We start from the raw sequence: 20,844 nt of genomic DNA, 5'->3' as shown, positions 1-20,844 counted from the left end.
TATTGAAGTTAAGCTGGTATAAATTCACATGAGAGCCTTATAATTGTAGAATGTTGCATGGAATCCCCATGGTAACCAAAAGAAAAAAGCTATTGACTATGCTCAAAAGGAAATAAAGGAATTTAAACATTTCACTACAACAAATCAACCAAACACAAAAGAAGACAGAAATGCAGGAAATGAGAGAAAAAAAAAAAAAAGAAGCTATAGGGCATATAGAAAACAAGCCATGAGAGAAATCCCTCCTTATCAGCAATTACTTTAAATGCACAGGTATTAAGCTCTCCATTCAAACACAGAGAGTGAGTGACACAATGGATAACAACATATGGCTTAACTACATTCTGTCCACAGCAGGTTCACATAAGGTGCAAAGATATAAACATGTTGAAAGTTCAAGATGGATCTGGCAAAATAGCTTACTTGGTGTGTTTGTCTGCAAGAAACTCAGGTTCAAGTCCAGGCCCCACTGCATTGGAGGATGCTTATCATGATGGTTTCTCCCCCCACCCCCACCTCTCTGTTCTGATCTTTCTATGTGAGAAAAAAAGGAGAGAGAGAGAAGAGAGAGAGGAGACAAGAAGAAAAGAGAAGAGGAAGGAAGATATTCTGTATAAATAGTAACTAAATAGAGCAGAGTAGATAGAGAGACCAGGAATTAGCACAGCAGCAGAGTATACATGAGGCCCTGGGGGTTGGGGAGATAGTATAATGGTTATGCAAAAAAGCTTTTAATGAAGTCCCAGGTTCAATTCCCCATACTACTATAAGCCAGAGCTGAGCAGTGCTCTGGTAAAAAATAAAAATAAACAAATAAAAATAAGGTAAATGAAATACCTCACTTGGAGAGTGTGCTGCTTTGCCATGTGTGTGTAGCCCAGGCTTGAGCATGGCTCTCACCTCATTGAAGGAAGCTTCTTGCCAGTAGTCTCTTTCATTCTCTCTGCCTATTAAAAACAAACAAACAAAAACAAGAGAAATACTTGGGCATGGGAGACGGCAAAATGGCTATGTGAAAAGACTCATGCCTGAGGCTCCAAGGTGTTAGGTTCAACCCCGGAACCACCCTAAGCCAGAGATGAGCAGTGCTCTGGGGAAAAGAAGAAAAAGAAAAAAAGAAAGAAATTCAGGAAATACATTTTATGTTATGGAATGCAAGGCTTGATACTGCTGGGATGCCAGTAGCACCCAAATGATGTGCAGAGTCAATACAACCCCTGTTAAAATCCCAATGCTGGTTTTTGCAGAAATAGAAAAGTCCATCCTAAAATGCATATGGAGTCTTAGGGGACTCTGTTTAGCCAAACAATCTTGACAGAGAAGAACAGAATTAAACTTGTAATTCCTGATTTCAAAATCTATCACAAAGCTACACTCCTCAAAACAGAGTGGTACTGATCTAAAGATAGACACAAAGAACATGGAATTAAACAGAAAGCCCAGAATCAGTGGGCCAGGAGTTTGTATAGCAGGTATGGCACTGGATGAGGAGCCAGGTTTGATCCCTGGCATCACATATGCCAGAGTGATTCTTTGCTTCTTTTTATTCCTCTTTTTCTCTTGATCTTGTGTTAATAAATAAGATTCTTTGGGGGCTGAGCAGTAGCATAGCTGGTTAAGAGCACATGGCGCAAAGCCCAAGAACCGCTGTAAGGATCCCAGTTCGAGGCTCTGGTTCCCCACCTGCAAGGTGGTCGCTTCACAAGCGGTGAAACAGGTTTGCAGGTGTCTATGTTTCTCTCCCCCTCTCTGTCTTCCCCTCCTCTCTCCATTTCTCTCTGTCCTATCCAACAACAGCAATGACAACAACGATAAACAGCAAGCACAGCAAAAGGGAAAAAGTGGCCTCCAGGAGCAGTGGATTTAATGCAGGCACCAAGCCCCAGCAACAACCCTGGAGACAAATAAATAAACAAAGTCCTTTAAGAACTTTTTCTTCGTAGTCCGGGAGGTGGTGCAGTGGATAAAGCATTGGATTCTCAACCATGAGGTCCCAAGTTTGATCCCCCGGCAGCACATGTACCAGAGTGATGGCTGGTTCTTTCTCTCCTCCTGTCTTTCTCATGAATAAATAACTTATTAAAAAAAAAAAAAAAAAAGAACTTTTTCTTTGAAAGGAAAACACAGTACCAAACCCTGGCATATTGTCAAAGCAAACCCACCCCAACCCCCCAGCAAGCCAGAGTGATTCAAGGGAGGACATTAGCAAATGGTACTTGAGGAAACTGGTATTCCATGGTCAAAGGAATGAAGTGGGACCTCTGCCTTACACTGGCACAGTACATGCAAAGGTGAAGTAAAAATGGATCCTACTTAACATGAGACTTCAACTGATAAAACTTGAGAAGGAACTTAACTCTTCCTGGCTTTAAATGAATGACATCTGCCTACAGGGTTCACTCATTGTTTCTACGTATTTATTAAATGCAGCACCAAGGATTGAAATAAGGGTTCTTCGTGTGGGAGACACCTCTGAGTGATCTCCCTATCCCAGTTTTCTCTTTTTTTTTTGACAGAGAAGAGATGCCACAAAACTCAAGTGGTGCCTGACTTTCTTGAATTATATGGCCTGCACCCTATCAGTTGAGCTACCCTCTGGTTCCCTAAAAAACATGTTAAATGAATAAAAGATTATACACACATTTTTATGAGTTGACAGCATGGGGTGTCTGTGTGCAGTGTTTTTAATATCCCAGAACTCTCCAAACTCAGAAGTGTAGTGATAAAAGTGGGGTGGGGGCCCTTACCTTCCTGTTCCGACCTGGCTCCAGTCAGTGGGAACTCTGAGCTCAGAGATGGGGGATCAGAAGTAGGTTGCGGGGCCTCTGCCTGGGGAGAATGAGGTGTCCTGTCAGCACCACCCGTTTTGGGAGAATGAAGGAACCTGGGGGCGCCCGGAGCTGGAGAGAATTAGGGAAGCATCATGTCAACATTGTATCACACGCTTAGGAGCGCCCACAACCCAAGCCCCAGCGTGGAGCGCCCCTGCATCCTGCTCCCCAGACGACCGCCTATGGCTGTCGATAAGCCTCAAAGTCAATGTGTCCTGGTTGGGGTCCTAGTCGCGAACCCCAGGAAGGCGATGCTGACTTCCCAGTTCAGCGTGGATATCTCTCCCTGCGCCGCGGGTCTAAAGCCCTCTTGCCCGCAAGTGTCCCAGCAAGCCAGCCGCCCCCGGCACTGCCACCAGGGGCCGCCGCCGCGCCCCTATGACACAGCAACAATAGGGGCCTCTCTGGCCCGCGCTCTCGAGTCCGCGCTTCCGCCGGAAAAGGGCCTCCGCGCGAGGAGGGGGCGGGGGGCGGAACGCCGAAGACCAATGGATGGCTGTTTTAGCCAATCGTTCGCAGGCTAGAGCTGGCCCCGCCCTATACGGGGCCCAATCTGCGGCGAAAGCCCCGCTGATAGGGCGGGGTGAGCAGAGACTTCCGGCTGGTCCCGGCAAGCTCCGAGGAGGAAGAGCGAGTCCGGACTGCGCTTCTCAGACTTGTCTCAGAGCGTCCAGGTATGGGGGGTGGCCAGGGGCGGGGACGCTTACAGGGGCGGCCGGGGGCGGGGCCTGCGTCGCCCGAGGCCCCCGAGCGGGTGCCGGGTGTGTGGAGACCCGAGGGTCCGGGGGCCCGGGAGCCGAAGGATGTGGGCCGGGAAACCGAGTGCAAGCGGGGGTTAAGGGGCCGTGCCCTGGGCGGGGGCCGGGCCACCTTTTGCGGGTGAGAGCTCGCGGGGGCCGGGCGGGGGCTTTGGATCCCCTGGATTCTCGGACCTCGAGGTGCCCAGCGGGCCCGGGGGCGTTGGGCCTGCCGAGGGCGACAGCGGGTCGCCGGCGCGGGGCGTCCTGGCTGAGGCCGACGGGGCCGTCCGCTCCACGGCGCCCCGCGGTCCTGTTTGAGCGCAGTCGGCACCCCGTCGCGGGGCCCGTCCTGCTTCCACCAGCCAAAGTCTGGGGTCCCATCTGATGTGTGGAGGGGTCTCTTCCCAACTCGTCTTTTAATTCTGAAGCCCCAGTGTTCAAAACAAAGGTTTTCAGTGCCGAAAGGCTGTGGGTGTGGGTCCTCACTCTGCAGCTGTGGGCCCAGCTGGTGTCCCTGGGGGAAACATGAGAAGCGGGGCCTTGGCCCTGGTACCTGGCTCCCCGCGCTCAGGTACTGTCAGCCTCCGCAGCCGGCCCTGGGAGGAGGGGCTGAGGGGACTGGTGGGCACGTGCATCTCTGGAGATTCTGCCTGGAGGGCCGATGGATGGACCTGAGGTGATCGTGACACGGGCTGTCTTTCAGGATGACGGCTTCAGGCGCTCTGTTTCCCAGCTTGGTGCCAGGCTCCCGTGGGTCGTCCAACAAGTATTTGGTGGAGTTTCGGGCTGGCAAGATGTCATTGAAAGGCACCACCGTCACCCCAGATAAACGGAAAGGGCTTGTGTACATTCAGCAGACGGATGATTCCCTCATTCACTTTTGCTGGAAAGACAGGACATCTGGGAATGTTGAAGATGTGAGTGTCCGCCAGCCTGCTGCCTGGCAGCCCATCCTTAGAGCGCCACCGCCACTGTGCTGAATAGGCACCAGCTGGTTAGGCTTTGAGTGTGTGGGTTTGGGCTCTCATCAGCTGTTTGGCTTCCCTCAGGCGCCGCATATACTGGCCAGTTAAAGAGATTTCTCCTGTCACTCTGTGGCCCTGAAACTTTTTAAAGATTAGGTGTCCACAATAGAAGCCTTGTAAGAATTCCGACCTTTGTTACAACCCTCCAGAAAACTTTCCCTAGAAGACACTTTTGTTGTTTGTTCTGCAGATAAATCATTGCTGGGCTTGAGAACAAGTCTCAGTTGACTTTTTGACACATCTGAGAAGGTTGTTTGCAGAATATACTGTCACAGTTTCTTCTGGAGTGGAAAGCTTGCCTTCCCTTTCTAGCATGCAGCTCCCTCCTGGCCTCTTTTTTAAAAGGCATCTTTTTTTAAATTTTCTCTTATTACTTCATATATTTATATATATATTCATATATTTATTCTCTTATCACTTCATATATTTATTTTTATATATTCATATATTTATTCTCTTATCACTTCATATATTTATTTTTATATATTCATATATTTATTCTCTTATTACTTCATATATTTATTGGATAGAGGCAGCCAGAAATTGAGAGGGGTGGGGGAGGTAAGAGATGGAGAGAGAGACACCTGCAGCACTGCTTCACCATTGGCAAAGCTTTCCCCCTGCAGGTGGGGACTGGGAGCTTGAACCTGGGTCCTTGTGCACGCAACCAGATGCACCACCACCCAGCCTGCCCACCAGGAGTGCCTCTGAGTTTGGCCTAGCCTCCCTGCAAGGCCCTGCTGGCAGTGGGCTTGGTGACCTATTATCTCTGTCCTGCACCCTCTCTTCCCACCTCTCACACTTGAGGCAGAATCCAGCATGCTTTTTAGATTATAGGGCTCCACAGTGTACGCTCATGAAGCAGACTCTTCTCTTCTTGTGGTATGTGTAGGATCTGATCATCTTTCCCGACGACTGTGAGTTCAAGCGTGTGCCCCAGTGTCCCAGCGGGAGGGTCTATGTGCTCAAGTTTAAGGCAGGGTCCAAGCGGCTGTTCTTCTGGATGCAGGTATGTGAGTTTTCTTTCGCCTTTTGTCTTTCCTTGCTGTTGAAAAATGGGAGTCGGAAACTTGTTTACTGAAGGGGAGAATTTACTTTTACAAGTCAGCTGGAGCTGACCAAGCATAGTAGCCGTGGAACCTAATTGTCAGTGTAGAACCTGATTGCCTGGCAGTGAGTGGAAGTCCTCATCCTGAGCCCAGCCTTTGTGACTGGGTCCTGTCTCGATGTATTGACAAGCCTGTGGTGTCTGATTTGCTTGTGTCCCTGTGTCCCCTTGAGTGTCTTGAGAACCCTCAGAAGCACCTTTTGTAGTTTCCTTGATTTCTTTTTTAAATATTTATTCCCTTTTGTTGCCCTTGTTTTATTGTAGTTATTGTTGTTATTGATGTCATTGTTGTATAGGACAGAGAGAAATGGAGAGAGGAGGGGAAGATGGTGGGGGGGAGAGAAAGATAGACACCTGCAGACCTGCTTCACCGCTTGTGAAGCAACACCCCTGCAGGTGGGGAGCCGGGGGCTCGAACTGGGATCCGTACTCCAGTCCTTGTGCTTTGTGCCACCTGCAGTTAACCCTCTGCGCTACGCCCGACACCCTCCTTGATGTTTTTACAGACACTGTTTTCAAACTTTGTCTCTCTAAAAGAGAGACAGTTATGTGTGTGTGAGAGAGATAGAGATGAAGAAAGGAAGAATCAGAGCATCACTCTGGCTTGTGTTGTGCCAGGGATTGAACTTGGGACATCATACACACAAATCTGGGATTCTACTTACTGAATACCTCCCAACCCACTCCAAGCTCTTCTGAGCTCTGAGCCCTGCCTCCCCTCCCCCCCAGCATGGGGCTCTGGGTGCTTTGGGGGTCAGTGCACAGCTGCAGCAGGCAGCTGTCATTCCTTCTCCCGCCTGTTGAGGGCCACTGGTCTGCTTCTATTTGCTTTGTCATTGGCAGTGACTGCAATCCATGTGTGAAGTACACTGCTCATGCAGAGGGCTGTTTGTTTACTTTTACAGATACTGGCCTGCTACTCTTTGTAGCTCTTTCTAGGTTTTTCTTTGTGAGTTTGCTGGATTGTGTTGGAGTTGCTTGCCTTTTTTATTTTTAAAGATTTACTTATAAATGAGAGAACAGGGCATCCCTTTGGCAATGTGATGTTGGAGTTCGAACTCACACCTGAGAGTGCCTTATCTACTGCACCACCTCATAGACCTCCAGCTGCTTATCTTTTGAAGTAGTATGTGTGCAAGTGAATGAATGGGTGGAGCTGTCTTCCAATAAAACTTTATTGTAACCACAGATGGGGACCATACTTGTTAGCTGCTATGTAGTGTTTGTTTTCTCCAGTTTTGCCAAGAAATGCCAGACTTCACCACCCACCACCAGTGAGTCAGAGGTGCTTTGTCTTGCAGTTCTAGGGACCTGGCAAACTCCCTTACACACACACACACACACACACACACACACACACACACACAGACACACACACACACCTAGCATCTCACTTTCTAGCGCTTGCCACGTTTTATCCATTCCCTCAACCAAACTCCTCAATGAAGTGTACGGCCAGCTTATGTCACTGAGAAGGCACACTGTGGTGTAAGCACCACGGCATGCAACACCCAGACTGGACTAGGCCTGGCGAGTACTCTTTGTGCTTTAGTCTCCATCTGTGGAGGGGATGGCATTGGTGTGACAGGGGTGAGATTTGAGCACAGGTACTGCTTCTGGTGACTCCACCTGTCTGAGCTTCTATCCCTTCCAACCGGCCCAGTGGGCAGGCTACTCAACTGCAGCTGCTGTCATGTCCTCTCGCACAGGAGCCCAAGACAGACCAGGATGAGGAGCATTGCCGGAAAGTCAACGAGTACCTGAACAACCCCCCAATGCCTGGAGCCTTGGGTGCCAGCGGGAGTGGAGGTCACGAGCTCTCTGCACTGGGTGGTAATGGTTACCTTTCTGTATCTGCTCTCAGGCTGAATAGATTGTGGATGACTGAGACTTCTGATGGGGGGGATGGGTTGTTTTTTAAATGGAAATGGAGGGTTCTTCTCAAATCCCTCTTACCACTTTCTGGTTAGTTCCTCTACCCATGTCTTGTGATAAAAATTTGGCTCTGCTCCATTGTATAGTTCAGGGCCTTGGCAGTGGGAGTGTCCAGTGCATGATTTCTAGGAAAACATGGGTCATTTGCTGAAGCACCGTCTCTTGACTGTGCTAGGTGACTCCAGGTCTGAGCACCTTCTTGTCTTATAGGTGAGGGTGGCCTGCAGAGCCTGCTGGGGAACATGAGCCACAGCCAACTGATGCAGCTCATTGGACCTGCTGGCCTTGGAGGACTTGGTAATGAGCCCCTGCAGCAGGATCCCACATTTCTGTGTTTCCTTTATACTTGATTGACTCTCTCTCTGACTGGCAGCATGAATGTGTGGTCCCCATTCTGGTTTCCTGAGGAAGAGCCTGTTGGCTTTGTGATTTGAGCTGAGTGCTGGATGGGTAAAGCCTTCTAGTCCCATATGCCCCATGAGAACCCAGTCCTGAATTTCTGGGAAGTGGGGCCTGAGGACATGTTCTTAGGCTCCTTCTAGGACCCTTTGGTCTGCTTTTGGTCAGCCTGTCTGCTGCCATCTGGGCTCAGTGGGTGTTTCTTGGGCATTAGAGAAACTCACTACTTGATGCTGGATTTGGACAGTGTGTTCCATTGAGCCTACTGCATCAAGAGTAATGGTGTGGAACAGAAACAGCTTCTAGACCACTATAGTCTGGGTGCTTATTGCCCCGTAGACACACTGGTCACCACCTCCTGCTTCTCACTTTAGTGTAGGCTGGCTCTGCTCCTTCAACAGGGCAAGTGGGCCTGACTTCCAAGCTTGCATCTCCTTTTCCTTTAGGTGGGCTGGGGGCCTTGAGTGGGCCAGGCCTGGCCAGCTTGCTGGGGAGTGGAGGGCCTCCAGCGAGCAGCTCTTCATCCAGGTGAGTCCAATACCCTGCCCCTGACCAGAGGAGATGTGGAAGGACAAGACAGGAACCAGGGAAGGTTCTTTTCATAGTCCAGAATTCCCAGGGGCTTGGTAACGCCAGGATCTTTAGGAATGGGCCCAGTATAGGCACCTTTCTTGGTACATGGTCTGTTCAGATCATCTGCCCTTTCTCTTTTAGCTCCCGTAGCCAGTCGGCAGCAGTCACTCCATCCTCCACCACCTCTTCCACCCGCGCCACCCCAGCCCCATCTGCTCCTGCAGCTGCCTCGGCCACAAGCCCGAGCCCTGCACCCAGTTCAGGTAATGGAGCCAGCACAGCAGCCAGCCCAACCCAGCCCATCCAGCTGAGTGACCTCCAGAGCATTCTAGCCACTATGAACGTGCCGGCCGGGCCAGGAGGTGGCCAGCAAGGTAACGCATGCTCCTTTGCTTCAAGTAGGGGAATGAAGGTGCCGGCTGAACATGTTCTTGGGCTTAGCTGCTGGCTTGCATGTATCATGCCTTTGCCCCTCGCCTTGCCTCTGCCCCTTACCTTGCTGTAACCACAATTTCATGGCTTGGCGGTGGGTGCAGGCCTCACACTGTTGGTGGTTGTGCCTTTACACCCCTAGTCGACCTGGCCAGTGTACTGACGCCTGAGATCATGGCACCCATCCTTGCCAACGCAGACGTCCAGGAGCGCCTGCTGCCCTACCTGCCCTCTGGGGAGTCACTGCCTCAGACTGCTGAGGAGATCCAGAATACATTGACCTCGCCCCAGTTCCAGCAGGTACACCATGACTCTGTTTATGCACTATCCTGCCCAACTGAGTGCTTCCCTTCAGTGCGAGTGTGCTGTGAGCCCTGTGCGGGTTGATCACTTGTGCATGGTCAGAGCATGTGACTTCATCTTACAGGCCCTTGGCATGTTCAGTGCAGCCTTGGCCTCGGGCCAGCTGGGCCCCCTCATGTGCCAATTTGGTCTGCCTGCTGAGGCTGTGGAGGCCGCCAATAAGGGTGGTAAGTACCTGCTTCTCTGCCTGTGGCCATAGCCAAGGCAGACTTCCTTTCTCTCTTGTGGTTAAAATAAGCCTGTTTGTCATGCATGGGTCTCCTCTGAACCTGTGGTGCAGGGGCCCTTCCAGTCAATAGTCAGGGGTGTCTCACACTTTTCACCACCTTTTAGATGTGGAAGCATTTGCCAAAGCCATGCAAAACAGTGCCAGACCTGAACAAAAGGAGGGCGACGGGAAGGACAAGAAGGACGAAGAGGAAGATATGAGCTTAGATTAAATTATTTGTTGTCTTTTGAGGGGTCTGGGTTCTAGGCTGTGGCATTAGTAGTGGCGTTTGTGATTGTCGCATCTCTCACACTGTTCCAGCTTGCTCAACAATAAAAGTCTTTTCTTTTACCTGCCAGCTCTAGTTTTTCTGTGTCTGGGATGAGTGGTTTTGGCTGGGTGGGAACTGGAGTAAGGAGCTGGGAGGATTGGTGGTGGTGCACGTGGTTACACGCACACATTACAGTGTGTAAGACCCAGGGTCGAGTTGTCAGTCCCCACCTGAAGGGGGAAGCGTTGAGAGTGGTGAAGCCATGTTGCAGGTGTCTCCCTCTCTTATCACTCCCTTCCCTCTTGATTTCTGGCAGTCTCTATCCAATAAATACCAAAAAAAAAAAAAAAAAAAAAAAAAAAAAAAAAAGCTGGTGTGGGTGCCAGAACTCTGGCTTAGTGGGAAAGGTCTCTGATGTAATCATGTGATATAACCACGTGAGATAGGCCTTCAGGAAGTGCCTGGGGATTTTAGGTCCAAGCTGCCTGATTACTTTTTTTTTCAAGTTTAAAGTCAACACAAACACGAGTTACTTAAAAAAAAATTTATTGTTTTTTTTAGGAGACAGTGAAAGAGGCCACAGCACCAAAGCTTCCTCCAATGCGGTGGAAGCAAGACTGGAACTTGGGTTGTGCACATGGTAAAGCAATGCACTATCCAAGTGAGCTATTTTTAATTTTTGAGGGGCCATTGATAATAAAGATCTCTCATACCATCAAAATTAGAAAGGAAATCTCATAATTAAGCCAAGAAAGAAGTAAAAAAACCTTTAATTTATAGCATTTTATCCTTTCACAAAAAAACAAAATTAAGATTTATCACCCATACTAGATAAATATACACTGTCTGAAACAGGCTGGGGGTGCCTTTGTCAGCAAGCTGGAGGGACTAGGAACTGAGAGGCAGGATCCTGCTTGCCTGGGCCACCCACTGAACTGGGGACCATGTAGCCCCTCCAGTGTGGTTGTGAGAGCTTATACTATGTTGGGGGGCAGCCGCTGATGCCCACTGCCCCTTGGACATTCGCAGAGTGAGGCAAAATAACAGGGGACCCATTCACCATCAAATTCCTCAGGCAGCCATGATAGTTTGGAGGCTGAGGGCGGATCTGGGTGGGAGGCTTGGCCTGTGTGTCCAGGGATTCTGGGGTGCAGAGGAGATAAAGATGGGCATTGCATCACAAATGGGATGCAAACAGGTAATTAACGGCCTGGTCCCTAAGGGGTGGCTCCCCGCCTCCCTCCCCCTCCCCCAACACACACAGGCAGGTCATACTTACCAGGCAGGCCCCCAAGGTGCAGAGTTGTTGGGTTATCAGAGGATGCCAAGGGCCTGGGGCCCAGGGTGTGATTGCTCTGCGTGTCTACCTCCAGCCGGAGCACGTGTCCACCTTTGCTCACTGTGAGGCATAGGTTCTCTGGTTGGGCCTGGAGGGCCCCCTGTTATGTTCCCCTGCTGGGGGGGTTCCCCTGCATGAAGCTTCATACCTAACTCTCCCGGGACCATCCCTTTGCAGTGGTGCCCAGCATACCTGTCACTTGGTGCCACTGTCCATCACACAGTGCCATGGGGTGTGTCACCCATGTGGAGAATTCACCTGCACCGTCATCTGCTTTCAGCAGGACCTGGGATGCAAAGAGTCAGGACCACCTGCCAACCCCAGGTGAGGGGGCCAGCCCCACCCAGGGGCTCCACTGGGCTTACCTGCTTCTCTGACACCTGCAGTTGTAGGTAGGGGGGTGCTTTGCCCTGCCCCAGGTGCAAGATGAGGCCAGTGGCTCTCTGGGGCCGCACCTCCAGCTCCAAGCTCAAGTCAGACAGTGTGATGCTTGGAAGGTCTGTGGGGAGGAACTGTAAGGGATGCCATGCCCTCCCAGTGCCCCTCTGAGTGTCTCCCCACCCCACCAGGGCACGTGTGGCGAACACCACCAGACAAACCTAGACTGATGACTCCCTGACTGCCTGCAAAAAATAGGCCCTTTTCCCGTGGACCCAAGAAGCAGGGAGTGACTCCCACCATCTGCTTGGGAGCCCCCAAGAGTCGCCCATCCAGTCTCAGTCTCCTCACACAACCACTGAACCTGGAGCTGCTGGCCACCTGTGGGGATGCAGAGGATGACATGATCAGGTCCCTGGGGAGCCGCAGTGGTGGGGGTAGGGGTAATGGGCAAAGTTCTCACAAGGAGGTGGGGGACTCCAGCAGGAAGACCCCCCACAAAGAGGGTATGGGGCCAGAGATCCTCTGTCCACTGGTGTTGGTGGCCAGGTGCTGCTTGGGCTTGAACTTGGACCCCATCTACCACCAGCCGGATTCGAGTCTTCTCCCAATGCACAGAAACCTGGTGTGGGGGAAGGCACAGTCAGTGAGGGTGCTCCCAGGGCCCCGCTGAATCCCTTCTCTCGGTCCCCTCACCTTATGCCACCGGCCGGCCTGTGAATGCTGGTAGCTCTGGACATGGAGCTGGGGCCCAGGGCCTTCTGTCTGAACAACAAAATGTCCATGTCTCAGGAAGAGAGCCAGGGAGGGGCCTCCAGCCTTCTGGGGTGCAGCAAAGAACAGTAGGCCTTGAGGGTTTTGAGGGCGCACGAGCATGGACACGTGGGACCTGGAAGAGAACCGGCTGTCAGCCTAAGTGAACCCCACACTCACCAGCCCTTGCTCTTCTCTACCCGGCCCTACCAGTGCCCACGGGGAGCAAACTCCAGGTGACTGGCTAGAGGCCCCCCAAACTGGTAGGTATCTTTGATGATCTTGAGGGGCCTGAATGCTGTGCAGGCAGGGTCCTGGGTGGCCTGGTGGCTCCGACGAGAGGCCTGGAAGGGTTGGAGGGAGATAAAGGGATGCATGGGGGCCACCTCTTGTCCACCCCCTTCAGCCCCCACCACCCCCCAGGCCCCCACCTTGCGGGTAGTAGTGGCCCTTAGTCCTAGTGGTGCCTGCACTGGTGTCTGAGTTTGAGGAGGTGGGATGCAGCCTGAGCTCACGTTGACGCTGCCTGTATTCTGCTGCAGGTCAAACACACGCTGTGGCCCCTGGAGCCTGGGGGAGGGGGAGCACAATGGTCAGTGGCTGGGAACAGATTGGTGGACCCCTTTTTGTTCCCCACTTACCGCTGCACAAAGACATTGCTGATGCAGCCACTGAAGTTGTGGAAATTTCGGGATGTGTCGGGTTCAGGCAAACCTCCCAGGAAGAGCTGTGACCTGTCAGACTGGAGCCCAGGCCTGGAGGGTGGCCCCTGGTGGGGCTTCATCTGCTGAAGCTGATCGTCCACATAGAGCCAGACCCTGGGTGGGAGAAGGCAGTGTTTGCCCCACCCTGCCCACACCCACTGGGCAACGGCTGCCCCCTCCCATGCCTAGGGGTTAGCTCACCCTGTGTTGTTGCTGTAGAAGGCAACATAGTGGGGGTTACCATCAGCAAAGGCCCTTGAAGTCTTTACTTCCGTCCTCACAAGCCGGAGTGCCAGGCGGCCCTGCTGCAAGGACACCTCACACAGCCCCTCCTGGGGAGAGGGGGCAGGTCAGTTACCAGATGCCCCCAGCACTGATGCAGGAGGGGGTAAGGGCAGGCCGGGCAGGGCAGACACACCGGGAATTCGTGGGAGTACAGCCAGCCGCTATCCTGGGTGCTGCGGAAGCCGAAGCCAGAGTAGACATCTCTCGTGAGGGGGGGCACATCAGTGAGCATCAGGGACATGAAGCCGTGGCCGTGGAAAGTCATGGCCCGTTCCACCTACAGGGAGGATGATGGTGAGGGCCGCTTGCAGCCTTGACAGGATGCTCCCTATGGACGGCAGGCAACTCACCAGGAGGTCGGCTGTGCAGCCAAAGCTGATGCCCGTGGTGTTCAGCCTCTTGAGGTCCACATACTTGCCCAGCGCCTTGATGCCCTTGATGCAGCCTCGGATGGAGCCTCCAGAGGGGAAGAGCTGCCGCAGGCTACAAGAGACATGTGTCAGGGAGCCTGGCTCCCTCAGCTGCTGCACCCCTCACCTTGGACTGTGCTCACCTTGGAGGCAGCTGGTTCGGCGGCACGCCCCCCAGATAGTAAGCACTGGCCATCTCCAGGGAGTTGTCCTGCTCCACACTGAACACCGAGGCCCTCTCGATGCGCACCAGAACACGCTTGCGATTGCCCCCAAGCAGGAACACCTGGATCTGTGGGGGCCAGTACAGGGCTTTAGAGTGAGCTGTGTTCCCTGACGCCAGTCCATCCGGTGCCCCTCGGGTCCCCATCCTCCTGCCTTACCGCCTTACTGGCTGATGTCAGGAGCTGTGAGGAGTCTGCCACCTTCATGCCCTCGCCAAAGTCATAGAAGAGTCGCAGAATGCCTTCCTGCACAGCCAGGCACAGGAACTGGCCCTGGAGGGTGGGGCACAGGGAGGGCAAGATCAGCAGGGATGGGGTGAGGTGCAAGGGGTCAGCACAGGCAGGGCTAGGGGGTAAGGGTTGACCCAGGAGCAAGGCCAGTGTTAGGGTGGGTAGGACTGGGAGTGGTGGGGTCAGGGGGTAAGCCAGCCTGCCTGGTACTGCAGGAAGAAGATAATCCCACTGGAAGACACAAGCCTCAGCTCTTGTTCAAAGCGTTTGGTGGAACCCATCTGATTCTCCACATTGATGCGGGCAAAGCCAGAACCGTCCAGGTAGGAGCCGTCTGTGAGCCATGGGTCCCCTGTGGACTTGGAGCTGCAGGTCCGAGGTTATGGGGTGGGTCATCAGGGAACAAGGTGGTAGTGGATGCAAGGTACGGGGAGGTCAGGCTGTGCTGCACATACCGGCCACAGGGCTTGTCCACGGCTGTGTTGAGTTGGAAGGTCTTTTCAAAGTTGTAGAGACTGACCACCTCCTCATTGAGTGTGTCCATCTCAATGCAGCCCCGGTAGTGGGGGAGATTAAGGGGCTTGGGGGGCTGTGGGTACAGTATCAGTCATGACATGCCCTACAACCCACGACAGGCCCAGGGGAGGGAACTCAGATCCAGTTGACAAACGAAGGCTGGACACTACCAGGACTCGCTGGGACAGGGGTGCCAAGCTATAGAATGCAACCCAAGATGGGGACCTGGGTCTGAGGCCAGTCCAGGCTCACCGTAAAGCTTTTGGGGTAGCCCCCCACGTAGAAAACAAAGTCACTGGGCTGAAGGTTGAGCAGTCCCTCAGCCCCAGGAGCCACTGTGTCACCCTTGATCTCATGGACTGTCTGCTTCTCCACTGTGATGGACATGTGGCCAAACTGCAGGGTCCTGAAGGGGGGTTGGGGGAGAGGGAGGGAGGTATTGAGGGAAGGAAGGAGAGGTGACACACAGCCCAGCAGCACTGTGGGGGTGGAGGGCAGTCTACAGGTATAGCGTGGGGACTGAGGAGGAGGCTGGGCTCCCACCTGTCGATGCTGACTGCTGCGAACTGCTCCCCGATGTCCTCATCGATGCTCAGGGAGCCGTAGCCCGCCTCTCCCAGGCGGTAGACCCAGTGCACCTTCTGGTCACGCAGAGCCACTCCCATGTAGTCACCAGTGCCCTGTGGGAGTGGGACTCAGTGGGCAGGACCCAGCATGGCCCTTCCACCCTAACCCTCTGTCCAGCCTGCCTGGTACCTGGCGGCTGCCCATGTATAGCACAAACTGGCTCCCGGCGGCCTGTCCTGGGGCAGGCTCAGGCCTCTGCAGGTAGAACTTGAGAGCAGTGTAGGCGGCCAGGTCACTGATGTCCCGAGGGGTGCGCAGTTGCACCCCTGATGTGCCGTTGAACTTCATTGGCACCTTGACCTGTGTGGGGCACACACCTGTCAGCGTCTCAGACCTCTCATCAGACACCTGCCACTTGCAGGCACTCTCACCCACCTTGTTAGCTGCCCCCCGGGCCTGAGCAATGAGTTCCCGCACGCGGCCTATGCTGGCAGACAGGGTCAGGCTGGTGTTGTGTGCCGCCCTACGGTTTTCCAGGAGGCTCAGCTTGGCCAACAGCTGTGGCAGCGTCTTCTCCAGACTGGACACTACATGAAGGGTGGGGTGGGGACAGAGGGACAAAGCCTTAGACTCAGAGTGCTGCCTCCCCACCCCACCTCCCCACCTGCTATTGGGACGCCAAATATGCAGGCTCACCTGAGTTTCCGGCCTCAAGCACCGCCTGGCCCAAGTCCTGGCTCTGCAGGCTGCTATACTGGCCCTGCCAGCGCTCCAGGTCAGCCTGCATGTCCTGAAGCCGGGACTGCATGCGGGAAGCGGTGTCCTGGGCTTCCATGGCCACAGCCTTGGCGTGGGCAATCTTCTGGCTCGTTTCATCTGTGGTGGGCAGAGCACCAGTTCAATGGCATGAGGACCATGCTGGTCTCACTTTCTGATGTCTGGAGAGGGGGGTGTCTTATGAAAACCTCAGAACAGAGGAAACCTATCTTCTATCTCCCTACAGTCACCCTTCAGTGCCCTGCACCTCCATCTCTCCTGAGGGCCCCACTGCTCTAGGTTTGCTGGGTCCTGTGCTCGAGCTGGCAGAGAGCCTCTAAACCTTAGTCAAAGGTGTCCTCCTCTGCCCTGGGCTTCCCTTAGGCTCCTTATCCCCACCCTTACCTCTACAGCCTCCATGGCCCCCAGGGCCTCTAATCTTTGGAGAGATGCTGTTCTTTTTTTTTTTTAATATTTATTTATTCCCTTTTGCTGCCCTTGTTGTTTTATTGTTGTTACTGATGTTGTCGTTGTTGGATAAGACAGAGAGAAATGGAGAGAGGAGGGGAAGACAGAGAGGGGGAAAGAAAGATAAACACCTGCAGACCTACTTCACCACTTGTGAATCGACCCCCACCCCTGCAGGTGGGGAGCTGGGGGCTTCAACTGGGATCCTTACGCTGGTCCTTGCACTTTGTGCAGGGATTCTGTTCTTTACTCCACCCACCATGTTTTGTTTTTTTTTAAATTTTATTTATAGTATTATTGTTTTTACTACCAGAGTACTGCTCAGGTCTGGCTTATGGTGGTGCAGAGGACTGAACCTGGGACTTCGGAGCCTCAGGCATGACAGTCTCTTTGCTTAACCATTATACTATCTACCCCGCCACTGAATTTCTTTTCTTTTTTTTTTTTTTTAATTTTATTTTCCACCCACTGTGTTTGCCCTGCTTTCTCTTCTGTCACTTTGTCTTTTCCCCCACCCCACACTTGGGACTGTATTTTATGGCATGTATCTTTTGTCCAGAGACAAGTCCCCAGGGTGGGCTACCCTGCCCATAGCTCTTCTGGACAGGGCAAGCATCCACTGGCTCTGGTGACTGGCAGGAGGGGTGATGGCAAGTTGAGGCCAGACCGACCTGTGTCCATGGCCAGCATGGCCTGCACCTGCTGGATTCGGGCTACCAGTTGCTCCTTCTTGGCCTGGGCATCGCGCAATTGGGTTCTGGTCTCTCTCAGAGTGGTCCACGCTGTGAGGACAGGCAGCTTCAGCCCCAGGAGCACCTCCTTCCTCCAACCCCACAGACAGGTACAACCTAACACAGCCCTCCCACAAGGGAGGACCCAGGCCGACAGGCACATGGACAGATGGACAGAGACATCTGGATGCAGGTGCCCTCAGCTCTGCAGAGGTTCTGGACTGCTCCACATTTCAGAGCATTCTCTGGTCCATAGCAAGTTTGACTGTCCTCATTTTGAGGAGGTCACAGAAGCTCCCAAAAGCCATGCCACGGCACATCCATAGTTCCTAGGACTAATGAGACACATGTGGGTGGGGCTAGGGTCCCCGAGCAGAGCCAGGACATGACTGCACTCACCACGCCCGAGTCTCCACTGCTCCCCAAGGACAGCCTCCTCCAGGACACTGCTGTTAGCCAGTAGCTCTCGGGCCCGGGGGCCCAGGCCATGCTGCACCACTGTCTGTAGAGGACATACTGCATCTTACACCCCAACCAGAGCTGGGGGGGGAGGGCTCATGTGGGGCTGTGGGCAGGGTCTGGCCTCACTGTCCATGTGTGGCTGGCCTGCTGCAGCGCCTGCCCAGCGGCGTTCTCAGCGCTCTGCACAGCCTGCAGAATGCTGTTGTAGGCCCTGGCAGCCTCGATGGCTCGCTGGATGAAGCGGTCTTGGTTGACACCTTCAATGATGCTGTGTGTGTATGGGAGGGAGAGTTTTTAAGCATCCTGATTCTGCCCATGTTACCCCACATACCCTCTGTGCCTTTCTTGCTTCTCCCTCCCCAATCTGAGCCCCCACTTCCTGTCTGCCCCCCTGGGGACGGCAATTTCTCCCTTGAGGAGCCTTCTCAGACTAGCATCACCGCTCTGGGCCCCTGACTGTCTGGAGTGGGTCTGTGTGGCTGAGGCACCCTCCCTGGGGTCACACCTGGTCAGGTTGAGTGCCAGCTGTTCCAGCCGCTTTGCGTGCTCCTCGGCGGCCTCCACCAAGTCCAGCTTGCTGCTGGCGGGGGAGAAGGCCCGGATCCTCTCCAGCAGAGGTGTCCGTGCCCCATCCAGGCTGGCGGCCAGGTGCTCATACTCCTGGAGATGCGAATGGAGGTCTGGTAGCACCTGGCCCTCCTTCCCAAAGCTCTACCCACGTGATTGGAGAGTGTGTAAATCACTGCAGTGGGCAGCCCCAGGAGCAGAGTTGGCAGGGCCGTGCTCACCTCCTTGGTCTGGTCCATGCTGAGCAGCAGCTCAGAGAGCTGGGCCAGAGTGTCTCGGGCAGCCTGCAGAGTGGCCCTCAGAGTGCTGTTGTCCCGGGACAGCTCCTGCTGGCGTTGCTGGGGGCAACAGTTAGTTGAGGAGGGGTGTAGAGGGGACACAGCACGGGGGGGGGGGGGGAGGAAGTGGATGCAGGGGAGAGGGGGCATGGTCATGGGAGGTAGGGGAGCAAAGTGGGAGGCCCATAGATCACCAGCCTGGTATACACCCTTTGACACCCCCTGGAAGTGGGGAGCAGGATGGGGGAGCCTCACCAGGACCTCCTCCAGGCGTCCCAGGTTGCGGCTGTTGAGCTCCTCCGTCTCCCGTGTGGTGCCCACTGCCCGGTTCAGGGCCTCCCGCAGGTCCATGAGGCCAGCCTCGTGCTGGGCCAGTTGGTCTCGGGTGCGAGTGGCTAGTGCCTGATTCCCCTCCCAGAGGCTGGTTAGCTGCTCCTGCACACGGGCTAGCACTGGCCAAGAGCCAGTATGTGGACGGTCACTTGGGGAATGACCCCAGTGTCCATCAGCTGGCACCTACCAGACTGCCTGAAGCTGATGTGATGCTACCCTCCACTACCCTCCACCCTGGGGGTTCGGCCCTGTCCCTGTTCTGATGGGACAACACTACTCACATCTCTGGGCCTCAGCCAGCTCCACCTCGGCTGCTGTCCGGGGGCCCCCCAGGTCTCGGGCCCGCATCTCTCTGAGCAGCCTCTCCACTTCGGCCAGTGCTCGGCGCAGCTGTTCTCCTGATGGAGTCGAGGCATTGGATGACGGCAGGTGGCCCGTCTGGGTCTCAAGTTCTGTGGGGAGGGGGCCGTAAGGTCAATCTTGGCCACTCACTTCTAATCAAAGGCCCCGACCCAAGAATCTCCCACCAGCAGTGGGTGACCCGTTGGGCTGCTTGGCTCTGAGCTGTGGCTCTAGGCCTACACCTCTGCCTAGCAGGTCCCCCTGCCAGAGCCAGCTGCCCCATCTCATCTGTTTGCAGTGACCTCCCATCTTGCATGTCCCACTTGGTCTCTCTTCTGGTCACACCAGCTGTCACCCTCCTGAGTGTCCTGCTGTCTGCTTGGCTGAGTTGCCATCTCTGCATCTGAACCAAAGGTTCTTCCCTGCTTGGTCCTCAGAGGTGGCCTTCCTTCCCCGCTGAACCCAAGCATTGCTGTGTCACCCCCCTGCACACTCCACCCCTACCGTTTAGGGCTTGGTTCACAGCTTGGATGCCTGCCAGCAGTGTCCTTGCCCGACTCAGTGTGGCCTCAGTACCAGCCAGCAGCTGGCCAGCCTTCATGTGGGCCCTTGTGACCTGTAGATGAAACTCCCCATCAGCCTGCAGCCTGCAGCCCCTGCTGGTGGTGGTGGGAAACTGAGGGTGCTGTAGAGGGGCTGGGGGTGTCAATGGAGGGTCTGGGGCCTGGGAGAAGCACAGAGGAGGGGTCCCCAGGAAATGGCATCCTAGAGGGAGGCTCCTGCCTGGCTGTCCAGCTGCTGTGCGTCCTGCCCAAGGCTTGTGCTCTGTCGCTCCAGCACCTCCAGTTGCTGCTCAGCCTCACGGCGGGGGCCTAAAGAGCCCCGGAGCTGGCTCTGTGGGAAGGGGACAGTGAAGGCAACCTCATGGTGGGGACCCAGGAAGAGAAGCATACATGATGCTGGCTTTCAGGATAGGGCAGCGACGGCTATGTCCCTGGGGTGGGTGCAGGGAGACTGGGGCTGGCCGTGTGGTACCTGCAGGTCAGAGATGGAGGTGTTCAGCCTGTGCAGCTGGGCCCAGGCCATGGAGCTGGCGTTGATGCCATGCAGCTGCTCCCGGATGGCTGGGAGGAGGGCGCCCACACGCTCCAAGTCGTCCAGGAGCAGGACAACACAGTGGTCACACACTGCAGGGGGTGGAGGACACTAACTGAGTCGACTGATGAAGTTATTGAGGGCCACAGATCAGCAAAGGGGGACAGGGCCAACCAAGAAAGGCAGCACAGAGATCAGGAAGTCAGGACAAAGTTGGGGTGAATACACTGATGGGAGGGGGGCAGGAAAGCTGGGAGGGAAAGGTGGCATCATAAAGCTCTTATGTCAAAATGGAATAGGTGACCTGGGGGTGGGTCAAAGCACCTGGATGGCAGGGGTAGGAGGGAGGGGCGCACCTTCACAGTGGACGCCACTGTCCCCAGGGCCGCCGGGCACAGGCACCTGGTGCTGATGGCTGCAGGTGTCACATCGCTCCCCAGTGAGGCCGGGTGGGCAGGTGCAACGACCTGTGTGCAGGTCACAGTGGCCCCCCTGGCACTGGCAGCCTGGTGTGGGAGAA

General features: G+C 54.4%; 2 protein-coding genes across 3 annotated transcripts in view; one reads left to right on the top strand and one right to left on the bottom strand.

Moving 5' to 3' along the window:
* The first annotated feature begins 3,360 nt into the window (after nt 1-3,360).
* On the top strand, nt 3,361-9,965 carry ADRM1 (ADRM1 26S proteasome ubiquitin receptor). 2 transcript variants are annotated; one of them, XM_007520308.3, is made up of 10 exons: nt 3,361-3,505; nt 4,275-4,488; nt 5,489-5,605; nt 7,414-7,537; nt 7,850-7,936; nt 8,485-8,566; nt 8,753-8,985; nt 9,186-9,343; nt 9,471-9,573; nt 9,740-9,965. In XM_007520308.3, the coding sequence occupies exons 2-10, from the start codon at nt 4,276-4,278 to the stop codon at nt 9,844-9,846; spliced, it is 1,224 nt and encodes a 407-aa protein (XP_007520370.1). In that variant the 5' UTR covers nt 3,361-3,505; nt 4,275; the 3' UTR covers nt 9,847-9,965. The 2 variants fall into 2 exon arrangements, with proteins under 2 accessions (XP_007520370.1, XP_060035333.1); XM_060179350.1 differs by lacking the exon at nt 3,361-3,505 and adding an exon at nt 3,569-3,710.
* A 672-nt stretch (nt 9,966-10,637) lies between these two features.
* LAMA5 (laminin subunit alpha 5) overlaps nt 10,638-20,844 on the bottom strand; it is a 55,779-nt gene continuing 45,572 nt past the window's right edge. Inside the window, exons 48-80 of the mRNA XM_060179225.1 lie at nt 20,681-20,830; nt 20,265-20,416; nt 20,013-20,123; nt 19,734-19,845; nt 19,169-19,339; nt 18,810-19,006; nt 18,498-18,614; nt 18,215-18,369; nt 17,836-17,977; nt 17,647-17,749; nt 17,188-17,298; nt 15,989-16,168; nt 15,728-15,879; nt 15,482-15,652; nt 15,269-15,405; nt 14,978-15,131; nt 14,665-14,798; nt 14,413-14,575; nt 14,138-14,251; nt 13,898-14,046; nt 13,695-13,827; nt 13,478-13,621; nt 13,261-13,391; nt 12,997-13,173; nt 12,787-12,925; nt 12,566-12,699; nt 12,299-12,491; nt 12,066-12,224; nt 11,824-11,983; nt 11,590-11,723; nt 11,417-11,510; nt 11,165-11,284; nt 10,638-11,028 (exon numbers count right to left, since the gene is read on the bottom strand). Of these exons, the coding sequence (XP_060035208.1) occupies nt 10,865-11,028; nt 11,165-11,284; nt 11,417-11,510; nt 11,590-11,723; nt 11,824-11,983; nt 12,066-12,224; nt 12,299-12,491; nt 12,566-12,699; nt 12,787-12,925; nt 12,997-13,173; nt 13,261-13,391; nt 13,478-13,621; nt 13,695-13,827; nt 13,898-14,046; nt 14,138-14,251; nt 14,413-14,575; nt 14,665-14,798; nt 14,978-15,131; nt 15,269-15,405; nt 15,482-15,652; nt 15,728-15,879; nt 15,989-16,168; nt 17,188-17,298; nt 17,647-17,749; nt 17,836-17,977; nt 18,215-18,369; nt 18,498-18,614; nt 18,810-19,006; nt 19,169-19,339; nt 19,734-19,845; nt 20,013-20,123; nt 20,265-20,416; nt 20,681-20,830 (4,757 nt within the window). The 3' untranslated portion in view covers nt 10,638-10,864. The remainder of the gene's footprint in view (nt 11,029-11,164; nt 11,285-11,416; nt 11,511-11,589; nt 11,724-11,823; nt 11,984-12,065; nt 12,225-12,298; nt 12,492-12,565; nt 12,700-12,786; nt 12,926-12,996; nt 13,174-13,260; nt 13,392-13,477; nt 13,622-13,694; nt 13,828-13,897; nt 14,047-14,137; nt 14,252-14,412; nt 14,576-14,664; nt 14,799-14,977; nt 15,132-15,268; nt 15,406-15,481; nt 15,653-15,727; nt 15,880-15,988; nt 16,169-17,187; nt 17,299-17,646; nt 17,750-17,835; nt 17,978-18,214; nt 18,370-18,497; nt 18,615-18,809; nt 19,007-19,168; nt 19,340-19,733; nt 19,846-20,012; nt 20,124-20,264; nt 20,417-20,680; nt 20,831-20,844) is intronic.

Source organism: Erinaceus europaeus, chromosome 1 (genome assembly GCF_950295315.1).
Source record: "Erinaceus europaeus chromosome 1, mEriEur2.1, whole genome shotgun sequence".
In the NCBI taxonomy this organism is placed as follows: domain Eukaryota; kingdom Metazoa; phylum Chordata; class Mammalia; order Eulipotyphla; family Erinaceidae; genus Erinaceus; species Erinaceus europaeus.
The sequence above is the reverse complement of the archived record's forward strand: the minus strand, read 5'-3'. Positions and strand labels throughout refer to the sequence as shown.

What these genes read in the sequence shown, in the direction of transcription:
- ADRM1 (XM_007520308.3), top strand. Translation starts at nt 4,276, where the DNA reads ATGACGGCTTCAGGCGCTCTGTTTCCCAGCTTGGTGCCAGGCTCCCGT. An exon ending in CGAGCTCTCTGCACTGGGTG is followed by an intron (nt 7,538 to 7,849) that starts GTAATGGTTACC and finishes CTTGTCTTATAG; the next exon opens with GTGAGGGTGGCCTGCAGAGC. An exon ending in TGCTGGCCTTGGAGGACTTG is followed by an intron (nt 7,937 to 8,484) that starts GTAATGAGCCCC and finishes CTTTTCCTTTAG; the next exon opens with GTGGGCTGGGGGCCTTGAGT.